Genomic DNA, 23,804 nt, shown 5'->3' on the forward strand with positions numbered 1-23,804 from the left:
TGAAACAAAATCAGCCCTCAAAATTTTTCCACGGAATTTTTTAAATTTATGAGAAAATACAACACTTCCATTCACCCCCGTATAATGCCATCTAAGCAAAAATTTTTGTGACCGGAATAATAAAAAACGACATCAATACATGTACCTACAAACTGATGCAAGAATCTGAACAATCGGAGTACAAATAATAAAGTTATAAATTGTCAAACTTAATCAAAAATTTTGGGTGGCGGAATTTTGTGCCGGTGAGTATAGTTTCGACTTCCAAAGATTGTGCGTTTATTTCATATTGTCATGTCTTGATATCAATACTTTTGATTGTATAAAATTCTCATTGTATAATTTTCATAATATTTCTTTATTATTGTACACCGGCAATTCTGTCACTTCTTTTTCGTTAGCTTTAAGTACCTTGCTCTCTTAGAACTCTGGAGAGCAACTACATAATTTGAAATTTATCCGCGGCCTTGCAAAAGACCGATGTTGTACTTACTAAATGCTGCTTAAATATTCTTAATAAAGCCTGAAAACCCAATTTGAACTAATTTTTAACAAATTGAAGAGTCGCAGATGCAGAATCCACCAAAAATGGTAAATAGTTATTTAAATCGGAGACTATTCATTTTGAAAGTTCTTTCTGGTACATCCTTAATCTGCGACGATTTCAAGTAATAAGACCGCAGTCGACGAATATAGAAAACGAAAAGGAAACGATCACATTCCGCTTTCATTCGTCTAGGAAAAAAGGACAGAAGAGGAACTTTCAGTACTCAAATCCGAGTAAAGATAGAAAAATAATAATTGATGGTTTTGCTTGTTTTCGATTCAGAGGGATGCACACCCGCTGGACAGGCTGTCTCTACCATTGCAGGCGTCATCAGCAGCGTTCGTTAGCGTGCACTCCTCTGAATCGAAAAACAGCTGGACCATCAATTTAAAGGGAATCTGAAAGATAATTCAAAATCCCCATTAGGACGCGATACAGCGACTTCTTCTTCTTTAAGTACCGTGCCCAAATTTTTAGGCGTGGGTAGCTTCCATAACAATTTGCCGATATCGTTCTCGATCTTGTGGGGCAGTAACAATTGATCTGCTGATAAGCCAGTCCATTGACGAAGGTTTCGGAGCCATGAATATTTCTTTCGACCAATTCCTCTTTTTCCGTCGATCTTTCCATTGAGTATTAACTGCAGCATCCTGTATCTGCTACCTCTCATTATATGCCCCAGATATTCAAGTTTTCTCTTTTTTATCATCTTCATTAAGTCACCTTCGCCTGTATCTGCTACCTCTCATTATATGCCCCAGATATTCAAGTTTTCTCTTTTTTATCATCTTCATTAAGTCACCTTCGCCTTGACCTACTCTGTTTAAGACTTCTCTGTTTGAAATGCGTTGAACCCAAGATATTCTGAGCATTCTACGATACGACCACATCTCAAAGGCTTCTAATTTGTTCATCATGTTAACCTTCATGATCCAGGTTTCACATCCATATAGTAATACAGGATACACATAACATTTTAGGAACTTGATTCTTAGTTGTAAGTTCAGCTGAGAGTTGCTCAGAATAGATCTAAGTTTCATAAATGCTCCTCTTGCAATTTCTATACGAGTTTTAATTTCTTCATCCGGATTTAGTGTCTCGTTTATCCAACATCCTAGGTATTTAAAATGGTTAACTTTTGTTATTGATTCATCATTGACAATTAGTTGCATAGGGCCGACGTCTTGTTTACTAACCACAAGTAACTTTGTCTTTGTTGCATTTATGTTAAGTCCGTTATTGGAGCATTCCCTAGTGACTCGATCTATAAGGAATTGAAGATCTTCGATATTTTCAGCCATGATCGCGGTGTCGTCTGCATATCTGATGTTGTTAATAGTTTCTCCCCCGATTCGAACTCCACATTGTCCTTCCAAGGCTTCATTAAAAATTATTTCTGAGTATACGTTAAACAAAGTTGGGGATAACACACAACCCTGTCTGACACCTCTTTGAATGCAAACATACAGCGACATCTCTTAACAAATTGAAGAGTCTCAGATGCAGAATCCACCAAAAATGGTAAATAGTTATTTAAATCTGAGACTATTCGTTTTGAAAGTTCTTTCTGGTGTTCAAAACGAATAGTCTCAGATTTAAATAACTATTTACCATTTTTGGTGGATTCTGCATCTGAGACTCTTCAATTTGTTAAAAGATGTCGCTGTATCGCGTCCTAATGGAGATTTTGAATTATCTTTCAGATTCCCTTTAAATTGATGGTCCAGCTTTTTTTCGATTCAGAGGAGTGCACGCTAACGAACGCTGCTGATGACGCCTGCAATGGTAGAAACAGCCTGTCCAGCGGGTGTGAGTGTGCATCCCTCTGAATCGAAAACAAGCAAAACCATCATTTATTATTTTTCTATCTTTACTCGGATTTGAGTACTGAAAGTTCCTCTTCTGTCCTTTTTTCCTAGACGGATGAAAGCGGAATGTGATCGTTCCTTTTCGTTTTCTATATTCGTCGTCTGCGGTCTTATTAATTGAAAAATTCGCAGATTAAGGATGTACCAGAAAGAACTTTCAAAACGAATATTCTCAGATTTAAATAACTATTTATCATTTTTGGTGGATTCTGCATCTGAGACTCTTCAATTTGTTAAGAGATGTCGCTGTATCGCGTCCTAATGGGGATTTTGAATTATCTTTCAGATTCCCTTTAAATTTATGGTCCAGCTGTTTTTCGATTCAGATGAGTGCACGCTAACGAACGCTGCTGATGACGCCTACAATGGTAGAAACAGCCTGTCCAGCGGGTGTGCATCCCTCTGAATCGAAAACAAGCAAAACCATCATTTATTATAATTTTTAACACTTTAGAATAAACTCCTCCGTGAATATAGAAAATTGTTTATTTTTTCGCTGAATAATAAAAGTTAGTATTTTTGTATGTCTATCTGGTATTAGCTAGGCATGTCAGATAAATGTAAAATAAATGTTATAATTTCTGTTATTGAAGTTACTTCACAGTTTAAAATAAAAATAATTAGTGGATTTTGACAATAAATAAGTTAAGTGTGTTGTCTTAGAAGACCATTATCTACCAATATTTGGAAAAGGGTTTTTGGTTCGGTATAGGTTTATATCGGATAGTATCTCTTAAATGTACGTATATAGGGGGCAACTAAATTTATGTATTGTACATTTCGCCACTAAAGGGCATCCACGTAGGTAGACACCAAATATGTACTTACTCTTAAGGAAATTCCACTCCAAAACATCACAGAGCCTCCAATAAACAATCTTACATCTCTCTCGTATGTTGCGCTGTGCATACCACTCACCTAGTCGACAAATAACTCTAAAACTATCGATTAGATTACGTTACTTTTTTTTGTTTTCTAAGATCTGTAGGTACTCCCTACAGGGTATCTCAAAAAAAGAAAAGTAAATAAAAGTATATAAAAAGTAAAGAAAAACATTTCTTTTCTTCCACCCGGTATAAGCTCAAAAAAGAAGTTTAAGCAGACTATTGTCCAACAGTGTAAATTTACTACCAAACAAAAATTTAAAATAAAAAAAATTAGCGGAATCCGTTAATCCCTTTATAGCCCAGTAAATTTTTGGAGTGTAATTTTCAGGGTCAACTCCGAATTGTATGAGAATTTGGATTTAGGTTCTACCTACCCTCCACTTCAAAGTTGAACTTATGCCGTTGGTTGCTTTTACTTGGGGGGTGACAGTCACCCTTTCTTGGGGGTGAAAAAACGCGCGTTTAAAATAAGTCCGGAAATGGATAAATTGACTAAATCTAAGCAACTTTTGTTTCATAGAGTTTTTTTCGTAAATCAATACTTCTTGAGTTATTTGCGATTGAAACTGTTTATTTTTCGACAAAAAAAAAACACGATTTCAATCGGTTTCTCGCAAGTAACTCGGAAAGTAAATATTTTATCGAAAAAACTATTATTAGCAATGTAGGTTATAAAAAAAAAGAAAAAACTCGTGTATTAATGAAAGCTTTAACCCAGTAAGAGCAAAGTTACAGCTCATGAATAATACGTTCTTATTCATCAAATTCCAAATCGAATATTTCAACGTGAAATAACCAACAAATTAAGCAATCTTCGGGAAAAATTTAAAAATTAAAAGGTTTGTTTTTATTATTTAAAAGTTTCTAGAAACATAACTAAACGAGTTACGCTCAATATAAACTTAACCAACCCCTTTTTGGTAAAAAAAATACTGAAAAACTCCCCTATTTAGCACCCTAAATAAAATTAATCGTTACTGCTTTATCATTTACTTTAAATGAATGAGAATTGTTTATACAAGTTTGACCCGTTCGAAGTGCTTATATGGAAAAAATTTGATTTGATAGTAATGTTTCTATAAATTTTGGAAAAATGCCCTTTTTCAAAATAACTTAACAAGTATTAGTGATACGAAAAATGTCAAAGAGTAAAGTAAGAAAATGTAGGTTTTGCTTTTATAAATGCTAGTTTCATTTTGTTTTTCTGTAAGACAAAAATTAGTTAAGATATAGCTGTTCAAAGTTTGCATACACTCGTGATTAGTGACTCGTTCAAGTCCTTTCAACTACAACCCTTTAAAAAATAGGCACTTTAAACCGGTGAAACTTACAGATCATATAAAAAATACATAAGTAAAGTAAATTGTTTGTAAAGCGGTAACGATTAATTTCATTTGGGTTGCTAAACAGGAGGAGATTTTCACGATTTTTTTACCAAAAAAAAAGGCCAACTTTATTTTGAGCGTAACTCGCTTAGTTTTAATGCTTAGAAACATTTATAACAAAAAAATAAAGATTTTTATAAATACTTAAAAAAAATGATAATGGGTTTTTTTCCGAAAAGTGCTTCATTTTTTGGTTATTTTACGTCTAAATATTCGATTTGGAATTTGGCGAATAAAAACGTATTTTTCATGAGCTATAACCTTGCCTTTTCTGGGTTTATAGACTTGACGAATACACAACTTTATTCGGTTTTTTCTATGCTACATTTTTGCTAAGAATATTTTTTTCATTAAGTACCTAATTTTTGAGTTGAAACCGCCTGAAAACGTGACTTTTTGTCGAAAAAAAAAACATTTTCAATAGCAAATAACTCAAAAGTATTGACATACATAAAAAACTATAGAACTAAAGTCGCTTAGAATTAGACAATTTGTCCATTTCCGGACTTATCTTGAACGCATGTTTTTTCACCCACGAGAAGGGGTGACTGTCACTCTTAAGTAAAAGCAACCAACGGCACAAGTTCAACTTTGAAGTGGAGGGTAAGTAAAACCTAAATCCAAATTTTTGATCCAATTCGGAGTTGACCTTGAAAATTACGCGGTATCACCATATTTCCCGTTCATTTACTGGGTTATTATAAGAAAATCAAATTTTAAAATGAGTATAGTTTTTGGCGGTGTAACAGTTGTGCGGTTATTATGGTAGGGGAGCCCAAGCGGGGATTTTTGCAGTTACTCGAGCGCGTCAGATTATCATATGGGGAGAAACCTGGTACCCTGCAGATGTACCTCTACCATATATTGGCTCTTAACACAGGGGAGTACGTTAAGGGGGGCCCGAAAAAAAAAATCTATACTTAAAAAAACTCGAAATTGTCAGATTAAGATAAGGTAAGTTAAGTAAATGCAAAAGAGTGTATATTTCAAAAATCTGACGATTTGAGCCGGGCGTAAGGAAATGGGTGAGTCCCAAAGTTTCACAAGAAAAAAGCGAATATTTCACGAAATGAATGACAGATCGAAAAACTAAAAAATATGTGCTCAATATTTTTTAAAAATCTATCGAATGATACCAAACACGACTTCCCACGGAGAGGGGGGGGGTGAATTTAATATTTTAAATACGAATCCTGCGATATTTCGCGAAATTAACATCAGATCGAAAAACTGTAAAATACACTTATTTAATATTTTTAAAAAATCTATCGAATGGCACCAAACACAACCTCCCCCGGAGGTGGGGTGGGGGGTTACTTGAAAACCTTAAATAGGAGCCCCATTTTTTATTGCAGATTTGGATTCCTTATGAAAAAATAAGTAACTTTTATTCGAAACATTTTTTCGAATTGTACATAAATGGCGTTTCAATCGGAAAAAACGATTGTTGGAAATGGAAAATTTAATTAAAAAATGGCAAGCGCCCACTAAAATGGAAAATGTTACTTAACTTTTTTTTGGTTTTAGGACCTACTCTTCACAACCCAATAGGTCTCCAAAGCGCTCGAGTGACTGCACATTTAGCATACTTTGCTCCCCTACCATTAAGTTTAATTATTTTGTATTCAACTATTTATTCCCACGTAGGTACTATTTTTTTATAGCTACGAGATAATTCGTACCGATAATTCGTATTTCTGAAACGTAAATATGCTTTTACACGTAAAAGCATAACAATTAATGGTGGCTGGCTCATGAGACAGCAACGAAATAAATATATGTACTAACGTTGGAAATACAGTAGAACACCGATAAGTCGCCCCCCGATAACCCGGAAGTCCGGCTAACCCGGACCGATTTTCATCAGAAAAAACGAATATTTTTTCACTTTTTTTCAAGTTTTTACTAGGAAATAAACAATACTGTATACAAATGTATGTAATTTAGATGTACTGTGCATATTATGTATTTCATTTTTTTGCAATTATAATGTGTATTTGTTTATTATTTATTATTATATTTTATTAATTTTTACATTATCCTCCGCCTTAATCAGATTTTCGATAACCTGGATCGGCCGTGGTCCCGATTAATCCGACTTATCGAGGTTCCACTGTACACTATTTATTTATGAAAAGTTCATTTGGAATGAACATAAAATACGGAAAATACATTTTTTATTTATTGTGGAAATTCTTAAAAGACCATTCTTTGAAGGGGTTCGTTTTTCTTCACATGCTATTCAGTAATATCGATTTTCTCGTCGTTATTGTTCCTTGTAAAACTCTGCATGGTTTTGTTGGCATTTCTTTTTTCTCTATTAGTGGTAAAACTACTAAATAATGAGGTGTTCTCAGTCGACCAGTTTTTGTCTTTTTTGCAAATTTTTCCAAGCAATATTAGCTTTCTAAATTGCAAAGAGGTAAGATTTGAAGTCGTTGTTTGTCTAAATAAAATAAGAAAATTTTGAATAAACATTTCTAAAAAATGTAGTGCCATATTTGTTGGCCATCTTTTTGTATTACATAATTCTGAATACTATTTTTTTGTTTAATATGTTTACTTAGAATCTACATCAATACAGCATATTAAGTAAATGAGCTACATATATGCATTTTAGGAGGAGATACATACATACAATGATGTTTCACCTTATTCTACTGGATAATTCTTGAAATAGATCTTGACACTACGATATATCTAATCTTTTTATGGATAAACCAGTATTGTATAGTGCCCTTATTTATTCATTTTCATGATTTATTTTGCGTAGATTTTGTAACTTCGTAGCTTTTTCCATTTCGTCTTTTATGCAAGAGATAAGTCATAATGAAGTGGATTACGTACCATTCAGAATTTACTTTATGTATCTATATACATGGAGATCTTACTATTTTAGAATAAAATCTTTAGATGAGATTCAGCGACTTGTACATCCCCACAAGTGTGGCCCGCAATGCCAGATTGGTTTAAGTATGGCTTTGTATAAATTTATGTTGTTTTTTGATGCTAACTGACGATTTTTATCCTAGGAGCCAGTACATTTGCCGGACTTTTAAGTCGAGCTTAAGGCGAGGTCTTGTACAAGATACAGACCAATTTATTTGGTCTCTGTTGCTTATCGTTGCGTATATTTTTCATTCTTACAGATGAGCATGTGTTGTAGCGTTTGATAAATATTCTTTTGGTTGATTTTCCGTTGTTGACTGTTGTTCGCATCTTCTGTACCAATCATTAAGTAAATCCAGGTGATGTTGCAGATCCTACGAAGTTTGTATGGGATTTTTGTTTAAGCTAGTATCGCTATGTCGTCAGCAAAGGAGATGAGTTTAGTGTTATTAGACTCGTATATTAATACTAAAATATATCAGTATATCGGCTGTATAGAGCGAGAAAAGCAGCGGACCGAGAACACTACCCTGCAGGGCTCTAGACTTGATATGGCAAAAGGGGTAAAAGTTTAATTGTTCTTCGTTAAATTTAATAGAGAAATCTCGAATTGATATGTAGGATTTGCGCAGGAGAAAGTAGTTACCTACTGCATGGTATTGTGTTTTTTAATTTACATAACAGGCCTCTTGTGCCAGAGTTTGTCTATTTTCTTGGTTTGGCGAAGAAGTTGTTTGAGCACTTGGCTTGAGATGAAGTCAAACTCTGGTGCCTTTCGTAACTTAATTTTCGACTTTTTTCTTATTTCTTATTTTCGTCTTATTTCTTTCTTGACTTCTGTTAGAGTCAAACTTTTGATAGGGAGATACAGATACATGCTGCGTTAATCAGTTCTTCCACTGCTTCACCAGCGTCTGGTGATTTCTTTTGAAATTCTCTTTTAAGATGAAGACTAAAGATGTTGGTTTTTCTTTGTTGTTTCTTAGTTGTCTTCCATAGTGTCGGGTCATTTGTTGCGAGATCTGTGATGTAATATTCAAACGTTTACACGTAACTCTAGAAAGATCTGGAGTTCCATAGACCCAATCCTGTCCAGACAGTAAGTTGGATAGGACGTGGAGTTTATTTAATTGGCTAGCAACACCTTGAGATATTGATATTGTAAGGCTTACGTAGCGATACTAAGCGATCGTAGCTATAGATAACCTACTTTTTTTTTTTTTTTTTTTTTTTTTTTTTTAGTGAATTTGATGGCCTTGGCCGAGCCAATTAGCCAGACATTTTGTTATTTTAAAAACAAACAAATTTGATTTTTCAATCAGAGGAATTTTTTCTGTATTTCTAACTCTAAATACATAACAAACTAACATTATTATCTACAATTATTATCTAAATAATACTCTGTTTTGGTTGTTCATTTTTTTTTGTAAATTTTTATTTTTTTTTGTATTTTTTTTTGCATTTTTTTTATATTGTTAATTTGTTTTTTTTTTATTAATTTTTTTATTGTTATTTTTTATAAATTGTTTTTTTTTACTACGCTAAGACGTAAACCCGATTCATCCTCGCGGAGGTTTACATCTTCTTAGTTTTTTTTTTGCATTTTTTATTTTTTTTTGTTTTTTTTTGCATTTTTTATTTATTTTTTTTTTGTTATTTTTTCTTTTCTTTTTCTCTTTTTTTTTGTTCCTTTCTTTTTTCAATTATAATATACAATAATTACTTAAATCTACAGGATTTAAAACAAAATAACAACAAAACAAACATGTTTGTTTTGTTTTAACAAACATGCCTGCTTTGTTTTAACAAAATTTCTTAAATACAGGGTAAATTTTATTGCTACAATCTATATTTACAATTTTTGATATGTTCGTAAATTATTTTTAATATATTAATCTCTTCAGAAAAAATCAAATTGTTCAGGTAGACGGGAAGTGGAATTTTTAATATATTAAGATTATCATAAAATTTGTTTATATTTACTGATTGATGTGAACATTCGAGGAGAATATGTAGTAGATTACCTTCTTTTCCACACTCACAGTTAGGTGACTCTGTGAGACCCAGACTGTACATATGAAGGGGGGTAAGAGCATGATTACATCTCAATCTATTTATAACTCTTATGAAATGGCGATTTGATACAGAATGAAACCATCTTTTAATGGGAATTTCAGGTCGCATTTGTTTGTAATTACTACCAGTTCTCGTGTTTCGATAATACCTTTGCCAATTTTCTTTTTGGTGTCGTCTACTAATAATATCAATATCCGAAATGGGTAGTAAGTTCATGGGAAGTTCTTCGCCTATTTCTAGGGCGGATTTGGCTAGCCTGTCTACTATTTCGTTACCCCTAATGCCTGCGTGTCCCTTTATCCATGATATAATGATGTTTTTTCCTAAATTTGCAATTTTATTATAAAGAGTCATAATTTCCAGTTCTATATGATTGAGTTGTTGGTACTTATGTACGTTAGTTAGTCTATCAACGACACTCTTACTGTCTGTAAATATTATGCAGCTATAGGGTTCGTTACTAAATATGTGTCTTAAAGCAAAAAGTATCGCTATCATTTCAGCGGTGTATATCGATGATTCACACGGCAATTTGAATAATTTTTTAAATCCACTTTGAATATTGATTATTGCACATCCTACTTTGTTTTGTACTTTGGATCCATCTGTATAGTAAAACTGATAATGTGGCCATTTATGAAGTATAAATGATTGAAAAACGGCTGGATTTAAATTAATATCCATAAAACAGGTATTAATTTGTTTTGAGAAAATTTCTTCTAATACATGGGAATACATAGGTGAAACTTGATTTTCATAAGTATAGAAAGTACTTCGGTATTGAGATATTTTCAAGTAACTATCTACAAGAAGGGGACATTTTTTCTTTGTCCAATATTTATGAGTTAGATCTAAAATTGATAACTTATGTATATCCTGCAGATAGTTTGTATTTTTTCCTATAGCTCTAGTAATAAATTTATCACTTAAAAACTGTCGTCGAAATTCCAGGGGTGGTTCTATCGCCTCAACTTCCATTATATTAACGGGTGTAGACTTCAAATATCCAAGGCAAAGTCGAAGACATTTATTTTTTTGTATTTCTAATTTATTCAAATGTGTGTTTGCAGCAGTTCCATACAGATGACAACTGTAATCGAAAATAGGACGAATCATAGTACGGTAAAATAAAAGTGCTATATTTGGATCGGCACCCCAATTAGTTCTACAAAAGGCTCGTAGAATATTCATTGCATTTTCAGACTTTTTTATGATATGATGCATGTGATCCTTCCATAGAAGTTTTCTATCCAAATAAGTACCGAGATATTTTATACAATTTTTAATAGGATATTGAATTTGACCTACTGCCAAATGACCTTGTGGAATTTGACGATTTCTGCAGAAAATGCAAATTTCTGTTTTAGATTCTGATATTGCTAAACCAATATTTTGATAGTGATTAAGAACAGCCTTAATTGAGACATTAAAATTATTTTTACATATATCCAATGATTTGTGGGATGTATAAACTACTACATAATCAGCATATTGAATAATCTTTGTTGTGCTATTTATACAATTTTCTAAATCAATATTATATAAAATATATAACATTGGACTTAATATGCTACCCTGTGGTAGTCCTATATTTGTAAGACGTGGAGTGGAGATGGAATTGTTGATTTTTAAAACCGTCCATCTATTAGTGTACAGTGTCCTCAGAAATCTAGCTAAGTTGATGGGAAAACCAATGTCTACTAGTTTTTTATACATAATGTCCAAATTAACGGTATCGAATGCAGAAGAGACATCTAGAAAAGCAGCCATAGTATACGCATTATCAGTAAAGTTTATTAGTATAGATGAGACTAAGGAAGTTATCGCATCTTGAGTTGATTTTGATTTTCGAAATCCATATTGAGATTTTGGGAAAATATCTTCTTGCTCTAACCAGTGTTCAATTCTATTTTTTATTAATCTTTCTAACGTCTTTAGGAAGCAAGAAGCTAGGGATATTGGTCTATATGAACTATAAGAATTTTCTGGTTTTCCAGGTTTTTTAATAGGTATTAGAATATATTGCTTCCAACTCTCTGGAATTTGTGACGTGTCATTCCAAATTTCATTAAAAATATGTAATAATGATATTTTATATTGAAGTGGTATATGGTATATCATGGAATATGAAATATTGTCTTTACCTGGAGCACTGCTATTTTGTTGACTAAGTACTCGATCTAACTCCCACAATTTAAATGGTTGTTCTAAGCCAAACTTATCCCTTGAAACTGTTTCGCTGTATTCTGGAAAATATTGGGAAGGTACCCACTGAGGAGATATTTTATTATGAAATTCATCTAGCCAGCTTGAATTTGGATTTATTGGAAACTTGTTGGACTGTTTGCGGTTTTTAAAGGCGTTTACTTTCTTCCATACTTCACTGATTTTTGTTTTGGAGTTAAGGCTTTCGCAGTACTCTATCCAATTCTGTTTTTTCTTTTGCTTGAAGAGTTTTTTTGCGACAGCATCAAGTCTCTTAAATTCAAATAAATTATTCCTTGTAGGGTTTTGTTTATATTTTCCGTATGCAATTTTACGGTTATCAGCAGCAGTTTTACAACTTTCGCACCACCATTGGTTTGAGATTTGTCTCTTATGTATGACGTTAGATGAAAACTTCGGTATTGCTAAATTGGCTGCTTTATTGATGTCTGCTATTAACTGTTGATAATTACCGGGAGAATTTTCAGCTTCTAGTACAGAGGTGTATAAGTCCCAATCGGCCTTGTTAAGATTCCAGATCTTATGAAAGTTTTCAGTTGGAGATGAAGTTGTATTATCTGTTTCCATGTTTATGATAATCGGAAGATGATTGGATCCATGAGGATCTTGTAAGACACTCCACGTTAAAAAATTTGAAAGATCTTGAGTACAAAATGTTAAGTCAATAGCAGATGGACTGTTACTAGTTGCTAATGTGGGCGACCCATCATTCAGACATATCAAATTACAATGATCAATACTTTCTAAAAGTTTTTTACCATAATTGTCTTCAATTTCACAGCCCCATGCGATACTGTGGGCATTAAAATCGCCACCAATAATAAAAGGCTTAGGAATATCTGTAAAGAATTCCAACCATTGTCTTTCAGATATCTGGGTTTTTGGTTCAATGTATACTGAGACAATAGTAATAGGATTTTTGTTTCGAAAAATTTGAACTGAAATACATTTATGAGTGAAAGGATGTCTATTTTTAAGATTTATTTCTTCACATCTTATGTTTGATTTTAATAAAATGGCAGTTCCACCATACCCGTCTGCACGATCCGATCTAAAGCAATTATAACCTTTAAAATTATAATAGTATTTTGATTTAAACCAGGTTTCTGAGAGTAATGCTATGCAAATTTGATTTTGATATAGCAGATATTCTAAATTTACTTTATTAGCTACTGCTGAACGACAATTCCATTGCAGCATATTCATATTTGTGATGTCTGCGAATTTGAAGACAAGGGTTGGTTTACATGATTACTAATTAATTGAACTATTTCTGACTCTGATACATTAAAATTGTTTGTTTGTTTTATATTATTTATAATATTGAGAACTACTTCTAAAACTAAACTTATTGTTGAATTTAATTCCTCTGATTGTGATTTTACTCCAACTGAGTTTTTTAAATAATGTTGACTATTAAAAATTCCTCCCGAGACAAAAGATGAGTTTGGTTGAGAAAGAATTTCTTGTCTTGAAATTTCAATGGGATTAGGGCTAATTGGCCTGTGCCTTTTGTTTGGGCTTGAAGATGTAGGAGAAGAAAACATGTAATTAGTAAAATTATTTTTATACGATTTGGGTTGTAAATTCTGGGTCTGCGAGAATTGTGGTTGAGAAGAATGAGACTGTATTATGCTAGATGGGGTAAGTCCAGATTGAATCCGTTGGGGATAATTTGTCGAGGAAATTACACTATTTTCCATGGCAGAGGTATTAAGAGCGACTATGTTGGCGTATGTATTTTTTGGGACCTGTTTATTTGCATCAAAGAAATTAACATTGGAAGAACTCATGGTTTCCTTCACAATTTTTTGCCTTTTAAATTCTGGACAAGAAGATAAATTAGTTGTAAGGTGATTTCCTTGACAGCTAAAGCAACGTGGTAGGTAGTCAGTACTAGTACAATCTTTTGTGGTGTGGGATTCCTGACATTTACTACATCTCGGTCTACTTCTACACTGACTACCTAGGTGGCCGAAACGGAGGCAGTTATAACATAATAGTACCTTTTGTTTGTAGGGTTCTACTTCCTTAATAACCTTATTAATAGAAATATATTTTGGCAAAATTTGGGATTTAAAAGTAACAATGCAAGACTTAGTAGCAACATATTCTATTGACTTACCTTCACCTGTAATTTTTTCTACTTTACGGTTTATTCTTTTGACGTTAGAAACTTCAAAATTGCAATGTTGATCAAATGGTTTTATTTTACCTTTTATATACTCATCCGAAAAGTCTTGTTCAATATCTCTAATGACGCCCTGTCTATGGAGAATAAATTTTGGAATGTACAATACAAAGTTATTTTTAACAAAAATGTTATCGTTTTTATGAGTTATTAGAAAATTTGCTGATTTATAATCTTTTAACTTGATTCTAATCCTATTCCGACCTATAGAATCAATACTAATAATTTTGTTATCTATTTGCGGGAAGTTAGAGAGAATTATATCTCCAATTTTGAGAGCATTTAATTTGCCTTTGAATTCAGCTGTATTATTTTCAACATAAATATGGTATGGCCCTAAATCAGTACTTACATACACAAATTCCTCTCTTTCTTTTGACATAATATTGTCGATTTTATCATTTGTTGACGAATTTTGATTAATTAATAAATTATTATCAGTACTTACCGGATTATTTTCATTACAAATGTTATTTTTATTAAAGGTTGTCACCTGTCCGACTGGATAAATATCCATACTTACATCTTTAATTAAACTTATCTTTTTTTGAGGTATATCTGGGGGTACAGGGTCTGGGGGTTTCCCCCCGACTTGCAGGTCCATTTAATTGGTTTTGAACACTCTATCCAAACTTCCTTATATACCACCAAATTTGAACAACTATTTTAAGACACAATTTTAATCGGATATTGTTTAATTTGGTTTTACTCTTGCCGATAAACACGTCTGAATCGTAGGTGAACTACAGTAGAACTTTAGTGAAAAAAAAAACGCTAAAAACTAATATTTTCTTCGGAGAAATTTAAAATATTGGTTTTCACTTTTGAGATAACCTACTTGTAATTAATTTTGAACTGGTCAGTCAAGAATAGTATATGTGCAATAAATTTGTTGATTACTGATTAGGCTAATCAACCTTCAGAGAAGCTGCAACAAAAGTGAAAAGTTAGCAGAAAAGATCCTACAAGTTTTATGTATTTTAAGATATATCAGGGTAGTAAAAAGATATCGACATGATTTCGGCTTTCTTTTGTTGATTTATTCCTTATAAACCATAGTTATTAAAACAGCATCCCTTTATTTAATATTTTTTAACATAAAAATTTGTTTTTAAAACACAATTATCACTATTTTATTACTGGAAAAAAGCTGTTACCGAGAAATGATCGACAGTCATTATTTGTTAGCCATCCGGTATAATAAAGGCATGGACCTTTAAGGTATTTTGTACTCACTAAAGAATATGATACCTATCCTTAAAACACGTAACGTGTATAATATTAATATACTAAGGATATTAAGTTATTTTTCTTGTCCAGAGATCCAGACCTGCTCGATTTTTGCCTCACTTTGATACATATGTATTATTAAAAGCCATGTAAGAGTAGAAGTCATTCCAGGCATTTAAAGTATTTAAGGCAGTTTGGTTATGCGCGTTTCTGAAAATAAAAAACCGCGTATTACATTTTGATAAAAATTTTCGTGATAGAAAATTAACAACGTCCAATTATTATGCGGCTTTGAAATTTTTGTGGTGACCGTTCACCATCATTTTTAACCGTGAAATAATGATGGCCAATGTTGCAGTAAATTTAGCCAATATTATGAACACTTCATAAAGACTTCCAAAATTTTTAACCACACAGTTTGTGCTCATGCATATTACAAGGGAAGTTGCATAATACTTTTCGGTAAATATAAAAGTGCTTGATACATTCTTAGAAAAACAAATGTATCTTTTTGAGTCGTTGTGATATAGGGGATTAAATTAGAGAAATATTTTCAGAAATCAAACAGTCCTGAAAAAAGTGCATAGAAATCTGTTCTGTAGCTCCAAATAAGGCGAATTATATCCAATTAATAAGCAGGATGTTAGAATAATCATATTGGGAGATTTTAACGCAATAGTTGGAGAAGAAAAAGTCTAAGAATTTACAGGAGGATACTGTCTGTTAAACAGAAACAAAAGATGTGATAAGCTTGTCGAAGTTTGCCCTATCAATAATTTTGTCGTAGCGAATTCGTTGTTAAAACCAGCAGGTCAAGAAAAGATAATTGTAACCAAAAAGGCTATATATTAGTTATAGAAAGATACATGAATGCAATTACATCAGCAAAAACATATCCTCGTGCTTACATAAGATCAGATCACAACACAGTACTGACCCATTTTAGGCTGATAATGAAAATAATCATTAAGTAACAGAAATAAGGGCTAAGCTTTCCAGAAATAGCAAGAAATTCGTTTCTAAAAATGAAGACAATTCTCCGCAATAAAGACCGTAGATTAGAACTGAGAGTAAGAGCACTGAAAGCTCAACACTGAAGCAAGGAAACATAAATAAGCTAAAGTTATTTAAAATGTGATGTTACAGAAGGATGCTTAAAATAGCATGAACACAGAAGAAAACGAACACAGAAGTATTGCGAGAAATGGCAAAGAATATGAAATAATAAACAAAATAAAAATATGAAAGTTACAATATCTGGGACCCGTAATGAGGGAAAAGCGACATTAAGCTAAGATTGATAATAGGTACATGAAAAAATAAGAGGAGAAAGGAGTATAGGAAGAAGGACAGTGTCATGGTTGAAAATTTTAAGAGACTGCGAAACTCTTTAGAGCAGCGGTAGATAGAGTAAAGATAGTGATAATGATGGACACAATATATAGCACAGCTTTTTGAAGACAAAGAGAGAACAGAAGCACCAAAAGAATTTAAAGAGGATACTGGACCTACCTGACATTATACGAGAAGAAGTCGAATATGCAATGAAACAAGCTAAAAGTGGTAAATCTCCCGGGCCTGATGAAGTTCCTATCGAATTACTCAAAATTGTGGATACTGAATCTATTGTCCTTCTTTTGGATTTATTTAACACCATATATATAACAGGTATAATACCTAAAGAATGGCTCCAATCGACATTTATACTGCTACCCAAAAAGGCCAATGCAAAGGAGTGCAATGAACATCGCACCATAGCCTTAATGAGTTATGTTATGAAATTGTTTTTAAAAGTGATTCACAATAGAATACATAAGAAATTAGACGAAGGCATAAGTGATACACAAATGGGATTTAGGAAAGGTCTGGGAACATGGGACGCACTGTTTGCAGTAAGTGTTCTTTCGCAGAGATGCCTCGATATAAATCAGGAAGTATATGCCTGTTTCATTGATTTTGAGAAGGCATTTGACAAAGTGCAGCATAATCGTCTCAAAGAAATTTTGTTAAATAAAAACATAGACAGTAGAGACATTAGAATTATAGGTAACCTCTATTGGAATCAAACAGCAAAAGTGAAAGTTGAAAATGAACTGACTGAGGATATCTAGATTCGTCGTGAGCTGCGCCAAGGGTGTATTTTATCACCATTGTTATTTAATTTATATAGTGAAGCCATCTCATAATTAGCGTTGGCCGAAGTCAATGAGGGCCTAATAATAAACGGTGAGCCACTTAATAATATAAGATATGCTGACGATACCGTACTTCTAGCGGGAACACTGGAAGAATTGCAACACCTTGCTCAACAACTAAATATACATTGCAACCATTATGGACTAAAAATAAATTTGAAGGAAACCAAGTTCATGGTATTTACAAAAGCACAAAACAGCAGAGTTAGACTAGTACTGCATAATACAGAAATTGAGCAAATATCTTCGTACAAATACCTTGGAGCATGGATCACAGAAGATACTGATCAGACAAAAGAAATAAGATGACGCATTGAAATTGCACGATCCATTTTTAACAGAATGAGGAAACTTTTCTGTAATCGCAATATCAATATAACGCTCCCGATAAGAATGCTTCGTTGTTATATTTTCTCCACCCTTTTGTATGGGGTTGAGGCATGGACATTAAAACAATCCAACATTAAAAACCTGGAAGCATTCGAAATGTGGTGTTATAGACGTATTCTGAAAATATCATGGACAGATCGTAAAACAAACGCACAAGTGCTCGAACAACTAGGAAAACAATGCGAAGTTTTAAATTCCATAAAAATCAGGAAGTTGGAATACTTGGGGCACATCATGAGAGGTGAAAAATACGAACTATTAAGGAATATAATGCAAGGCAAAATCAAAGGCAGAAGAAGCGTAGGAAGACGTAAAATCTCGTGGCTACGCAATCTCCGTGAATGGTTTGGATGCAGCTCAATTGAACTATTCCGGCGCGTAACCAACAAAATTATAATTGCCAGAATGATTTCCAATCTCCGATACGAGCGGAACTTTAAGAAGAAGAAGTGATAATGATATCCAACCTCCGATCAGGAGACAGCATCTAAAGAACAAGATTAACGCTGGATCATTTTGCCTATTCCCCAGAAATCTGCCTATTGGTTCTCACCAACTACCATATTTCTAGGGTGCTCAGTAAAAAAAGTATAAGACAATTTATTCAACTTTTGAGGAGAAGCAGAAAACGATAATTAATTGGCATATCTACTACCAATTTTATCTACGGCCAAATAATTTCATTTATTTTATATTACCCTATTGACTTGTTCTATTGATACCAAGGTAAAGTAATAGTCCTTTATAGTCCTTTTCAGCACAAATAACATTCTGACCATTTTTGACTTATACTCTTTTCCGAGCACCCTAGATTTATTAAAACGTTTAAGCTAATTAGAACTGTTTATCCAATCAAGAAGCCATTGCAACTGTATATATTTAGTTTGCGTCATTTCCAGAAAGACACTATGAGAGGAAATAACACTTCTAAATAAAATGTATTTAAACTAAAGTACAGATGACTCGGAGTATTCAAAAGTATTCACTTTCGTAAGTATAAAACGAACTAATTCGCTAAAGATTATTACCGCGGTGAACGACAAGTCGTTAATGCAATTAAAGATTCCCTTGTTGACTATTTCACCAGTCTGTTCTGCTTTATATTTCTATCTTAAAAAGCGCAAAGGATAAATAATTCGAATTTTAGTTTTGCCTCTGTTAACTTACGATTCATAGATGTTGCTAGTTGCATCTTTTGTAATTATTTTAATAATTACACCTAAAATATGAAAAGACTTGATTTCAGTTCAGCGCTTCTACACAGGTGGCCTGATGAAATTTGAAATCAAAATACATATAAGTACATAGTAAAGACCCTATTCTGTAATAAAATAAGAATTATCTTTCTTCTTCTACTTCTTCTTATTATAGGCCTCTTGGCCTCTTCTTAACCGATTTTGAGCTTGTATTCGTAGCTGTGATGTTGACTGCCAGCTATCTCGCCACCTTGTAAAGGACCTTCCTATTGGTCTCTTGCCTGTTGGCTTCAAATCCTTGGCTATACGGGCTATTCTCTCGCTGTCCATCCTCGTCACATGCTGATTCCGTTCTCGTCGTCTCTGTCTTCCCCACCGTCTTGTATGTTACAGAGATCTCTTATTCTGTCGTTCGGTATTCTGTCTCTCAGTGTGTTCCCAGTTATTGACCATAACGTTCTCATTTCTGATGTTCTCAATATTCTCTTGGTTTCTGCTGTGTCACATCTTGTTTCTATGGCGTACATCATGATCGGTCTTACACATGATTTGTATATGCATAATTTCCCTTCCAGCCTCATATCTTTGTTTCTCCAGATGACATCCCTCAGGCATCCTGACACGTAATTGGCTTTATTTGTTTGCTTTCGGACGCTCTCTTAACATCTTCATAACTACATATTTCGACTCCCAGATAGTGGAATCTCGAGACTTGTTCAATTAGTTCGTTGTTAATTTATGGGTTCCCTTGACACTACCAATGATTTTGTCTTAGCTGTTGATATTTTCATGTTGTAGTTCTTCGCCACTGTATTGAAAGTTTGTGTCATTCGTTGTAGGTTATCCTCGTTATCGGAGATTAAGATTGCGTCGTCAATATAATTAGAATTATATTTACTTTAGTTCATTTTTATTCACTTTTGTGCATATAAAACTAAAGATTATGATTACGGTGAACGACAAGTCGTGAATGCAATTATAGATTCCCTTGTCGACTAATTTAGCACTCTGTTCTAGAGGATAAATAATTAGAATTTTAGTTTCTGCCTATTTTTACTTAAAATTTATTTAGTTTAGAGTACATTCTGTTGACAAACAAATTTGATTTTTCAAGTCTTTACTTTAGTTAGACTAATCCGGTATAGCATTAAAACCCCTTTTACGCTCTAAAATGTTTTCTGTTATTTTTTTTTAAGAAAATCACTATTTATTTTTTATATGCGTTCGAAAAAATGTATTGTCCGGTTATGAAAAGATATCAATTGAAATTCAGCTCTCTTTTCCATTCAGAGATACGGAAAATATTGTCGAGAGATGATTTATTCGTACTTTAATTAAAGTTGTAGCGAGGACAAATGTATCAGCCGAACAAATGTAATATTTTCGATTGAAATATCACCCAGAGGTGCAATTGGGAGAATGAATTTTTATCTTGAGGATTCAGAGACATTGTTGTTTGAGTCAATAATGAAAGAAGAGTTTTGTTTTTATTAAGTTGGTATTTATAATATGAACTATCAATTTAAAATATCTTAATTTAGTATAAAGTAAGGAATATCGAATAAAACGAATAATAAAAAACCTTTACTGGAATCAAAGAGCATAAATTTTAATAGATAACGAACCCAGTCCAGAAATTAAAATCAGGAGAGGAGTTAGACAGGGATGCAGTATGTCTCCATTACTATTTAATGTATATAGTGAAGCCCTATTTGAAGAAGCATTACTATCTCAAAGTGAAGGAATAATAATGAACGGAAGAACTATTAACAACATAAGATATGCAGATAACACCGTGATTGCACGGATATGGCATTCTCTGCTGAACAACTTACTAATAAACAAAAAAAACAAAGTTTTTGTGATAAATATGGACTAAAGACGAATATAAAAAGACCAAATACATGATAATAACTAAGAAAACAAATACAAAGAAACATACATTTGAGAAATGTACCGATAGAAAGGGTTAATAAACACAAATCCATACCTAGGAACCTGGATTTTAGACAATAATGATCAAACAACAGGAATATGCGCCCGGATAGAAACAGCAAGAAAAGCATTTGTAAAAAATGAAAACAATTGTCTGCAACAAAGGCCTTAGATTAGAACTGGGTCAAGAGATCTGAGATGCTACATGTTTTCGATACTGAAATATGTACTTTGAAGCTGGACATTGAAGCCAGAACACATAAATTAGCTACAGTTGTCTGAAATGTGTGGTTAAACAGGAGGGTGCTTAGAATAGCATGGACACAGGAGAAAACCAAAACGGAAGTATTGCGAGAAACGGCAAAATAATACGAAAAAATAAACACAATAAAACTAAGAAAGTTACAATATCTGGGACACGTAATGATGGGACAGCGATATGAAATGCTAAGACTGATAATACAGGGAAACATGAGAGGAGGAAGGAGTCTAGTAAGAACAGAGTAAAGATAGTGATGATCATATCCAAACTCCGATTGGGAGATGGCACTTAAACAAGAAGAAGTTATTAAAAAATTTTAATTAGTGAGTCTGTTGTATAGAAGAAGAGCTATCAGTAATTCACTTTTGTATCAAAAACTGACGACTTTACACTTAATAAAAAGCACCAAGAGATATTAAAAATCCAATAATTAATTACAAAAAATACGAACTAAAAAATGGAGGTTACGAACCAACTCTCACCTGAACACAAGTACTTACCTTGTGCAATTTTCGAGCAAGGATGAAATACATTCACATGTGATCTTTAAATCTTAAGACATCGACTTAATGTCGACCACTTTTCATTATAGGATGTAGCAATAATGTATTTTTGAGGCTTTTATACCTATTGAAGTGGCCAGTTTCAATTACTTGTACACTGGACGTTTACACTGATGATGGTCAGTTTGACCGAAAACGTTTTGTACTTTCACTCCTTCGTGGATAAATTTTAAGGATTTTTTAATAAATTCATATATGCCTACATACAACAGAAGTGTTTACTTCATTCCACGTGGTTATATTGAAGGTATACAGCCAACTACAGGGTTTACTCCCTTTTTAAAGTTTTATTTTTATATTAGTTTTTACAGTTTGGTTAGGTTCAGAAACTTAGCGTTTAACAACTTTAGACTTTTGACTAGCACTGTATAATATAATAAAACATGTAGAAAGAAAATGTTTTACAGTAAGTGATAATTTTGTATTTTCTATTATTACAAATGATTTCTAAATGATTACATTCAATAATGATCGTGGTAGTTCAGAGTTATTGTGTATACAAGAGACGGCCACGTTAAATACACTGTAATTGAATGAAGAGCTAAACGCAGTACATACAAGGCGTGGAACAACAGTATGTTAACTAATGGAAGATATGAGAGCATAAGAGATCATCGCGTTGGTGTTACAACATATATTATGTACGAGTCTAACTTATATCTAAGACAGTCCGATAATATTAGGTATGTTTCACTAAAAAATACTTTTAATAATAGATGTTTTGTTTACTTTCTTATGTCTATTTAAATGTATGTTCTTGCATCCTACAAGTAGTTAGAAACAAATCTACAAACTTTTTATTCTGTGAACTAACTCCGACAGATTAATCCAAACCCAGTCTAGCAACATAATGTTAACCATTAGCAATATTTGTATAACTATTTCCCCAAAACCAAAATGATTACATGCATTCATCTTTAGGTATTGAAAAATGAAGAAGAGGAAGAGAGGCAACTACAGATGGCTCTCGAAGCTACAGTACATCATCAGCTGAATCCACGGAGGATAAGAAGGTCCTTGGATACTGCAAGCATGCCGTCGAATTGGGACAGATACACGCCACGATTTTCCTCGTTCGCAGGAGGTAGTGGAATGATGAATCCGCCAACGAGGCAAAACTGTAAACTGCCGATGTTTACTGATGATGATCCTGAAGAGATTGGGTCGCTGTATGATGAAATTTATTATAATGAGTAAGTATTATGTTCAAAATCATTTTTGACGATTTTTTGACAAAAGATCATTTTTAGTGCAATTAATAAAGTTTAAAATAGGACAAAACCTCGCATTTTTTACAGAATCGATCGATTTGCCTGAAAATTTAAGAATAAGTAGTGGATAGTCCAAGGATCAAAATCTATAAGATGCCGAAGGGCGCTTTTGTCATGGGGTGGTTGCCACCCTTATTATTTTTTATTATATTTTGACTACAAAAGTTGGTAGAAAAGTTCATTCTAAGCAAAAAACTTTCTATACATTTTTTTGATAAAATAATAGTTTTCTTTTTATTCGCTATCAAAAGTGTTAGTTTTATATCGAAAAAATCAATGTTTTTAATAAGTTTTCTGCTAATAACTCCAAAAGTTTTTGTTTTATCAAAACAACTTTACTTTTACAAAATTTACCGTTTGAAAAAATAAACAAAACCGTTTTCTTTTAATTTTCTTTAAAACCAACAGTGATCGAGCAATACTTTTTTATATGTTAGCTCTTCTTCGTCAAATGCTAAATATTGTAGTTTCAAAGTCAAAAGACGGGAAAACTGTGCATTTTTCGAGGATATCTTGTTCAAACTAATTTAAAGTATATAAAAATATCTATCTCCAGAAATAAAAAAGTCTCTAGCTCAAAAATCAAGTGACTTATAATGAAAAGAATGTCAGTCCGTATTCTTTTCGGCGAAAAAGTGATCGAAGCAACCCCGTTATCACCTTCCTAATTCAAATTAGTCATTGACCTTATTT

General features: G+C 32.9%; 1 protein-coding gene across 1 annotated transcript in view; it reads left to right on the forward strand.

Moving 5' to 3' along the window:
• LOC114329730 (uncharacterized) overlaps window positions 1-23,804 on the forward strand; it is a 909,636-nt gene that overhangs the window by 799,215 nt on the left and 86,617 nt on the right. The window contains exon 3 of the mRNA XM_050642316.1: window positions 22,762-23,033. Coding sequence (XP_050498273.1) covers window positions 22,762-23,033 — 272 coding nt within the window. The remainder of the gene's footprint in view (window positions 1-22,761; window positions 23,034-23,804) is intronic.

This window comes from Diabrotica virgifera, chromosome 1 (assembly GCF_917563875.1).
Source record: "Diabrotica virgifera virgifera chromosome 1, PGI_DIABVI_V3a".
Taxonomy (NCBI): domain Eukaryota; kingdom Metazoa; phylum Arthropoda; class Insecta; order Coleoptera; family Chrysomelidae; genus Diabrotica; species Diabrotica virgifera.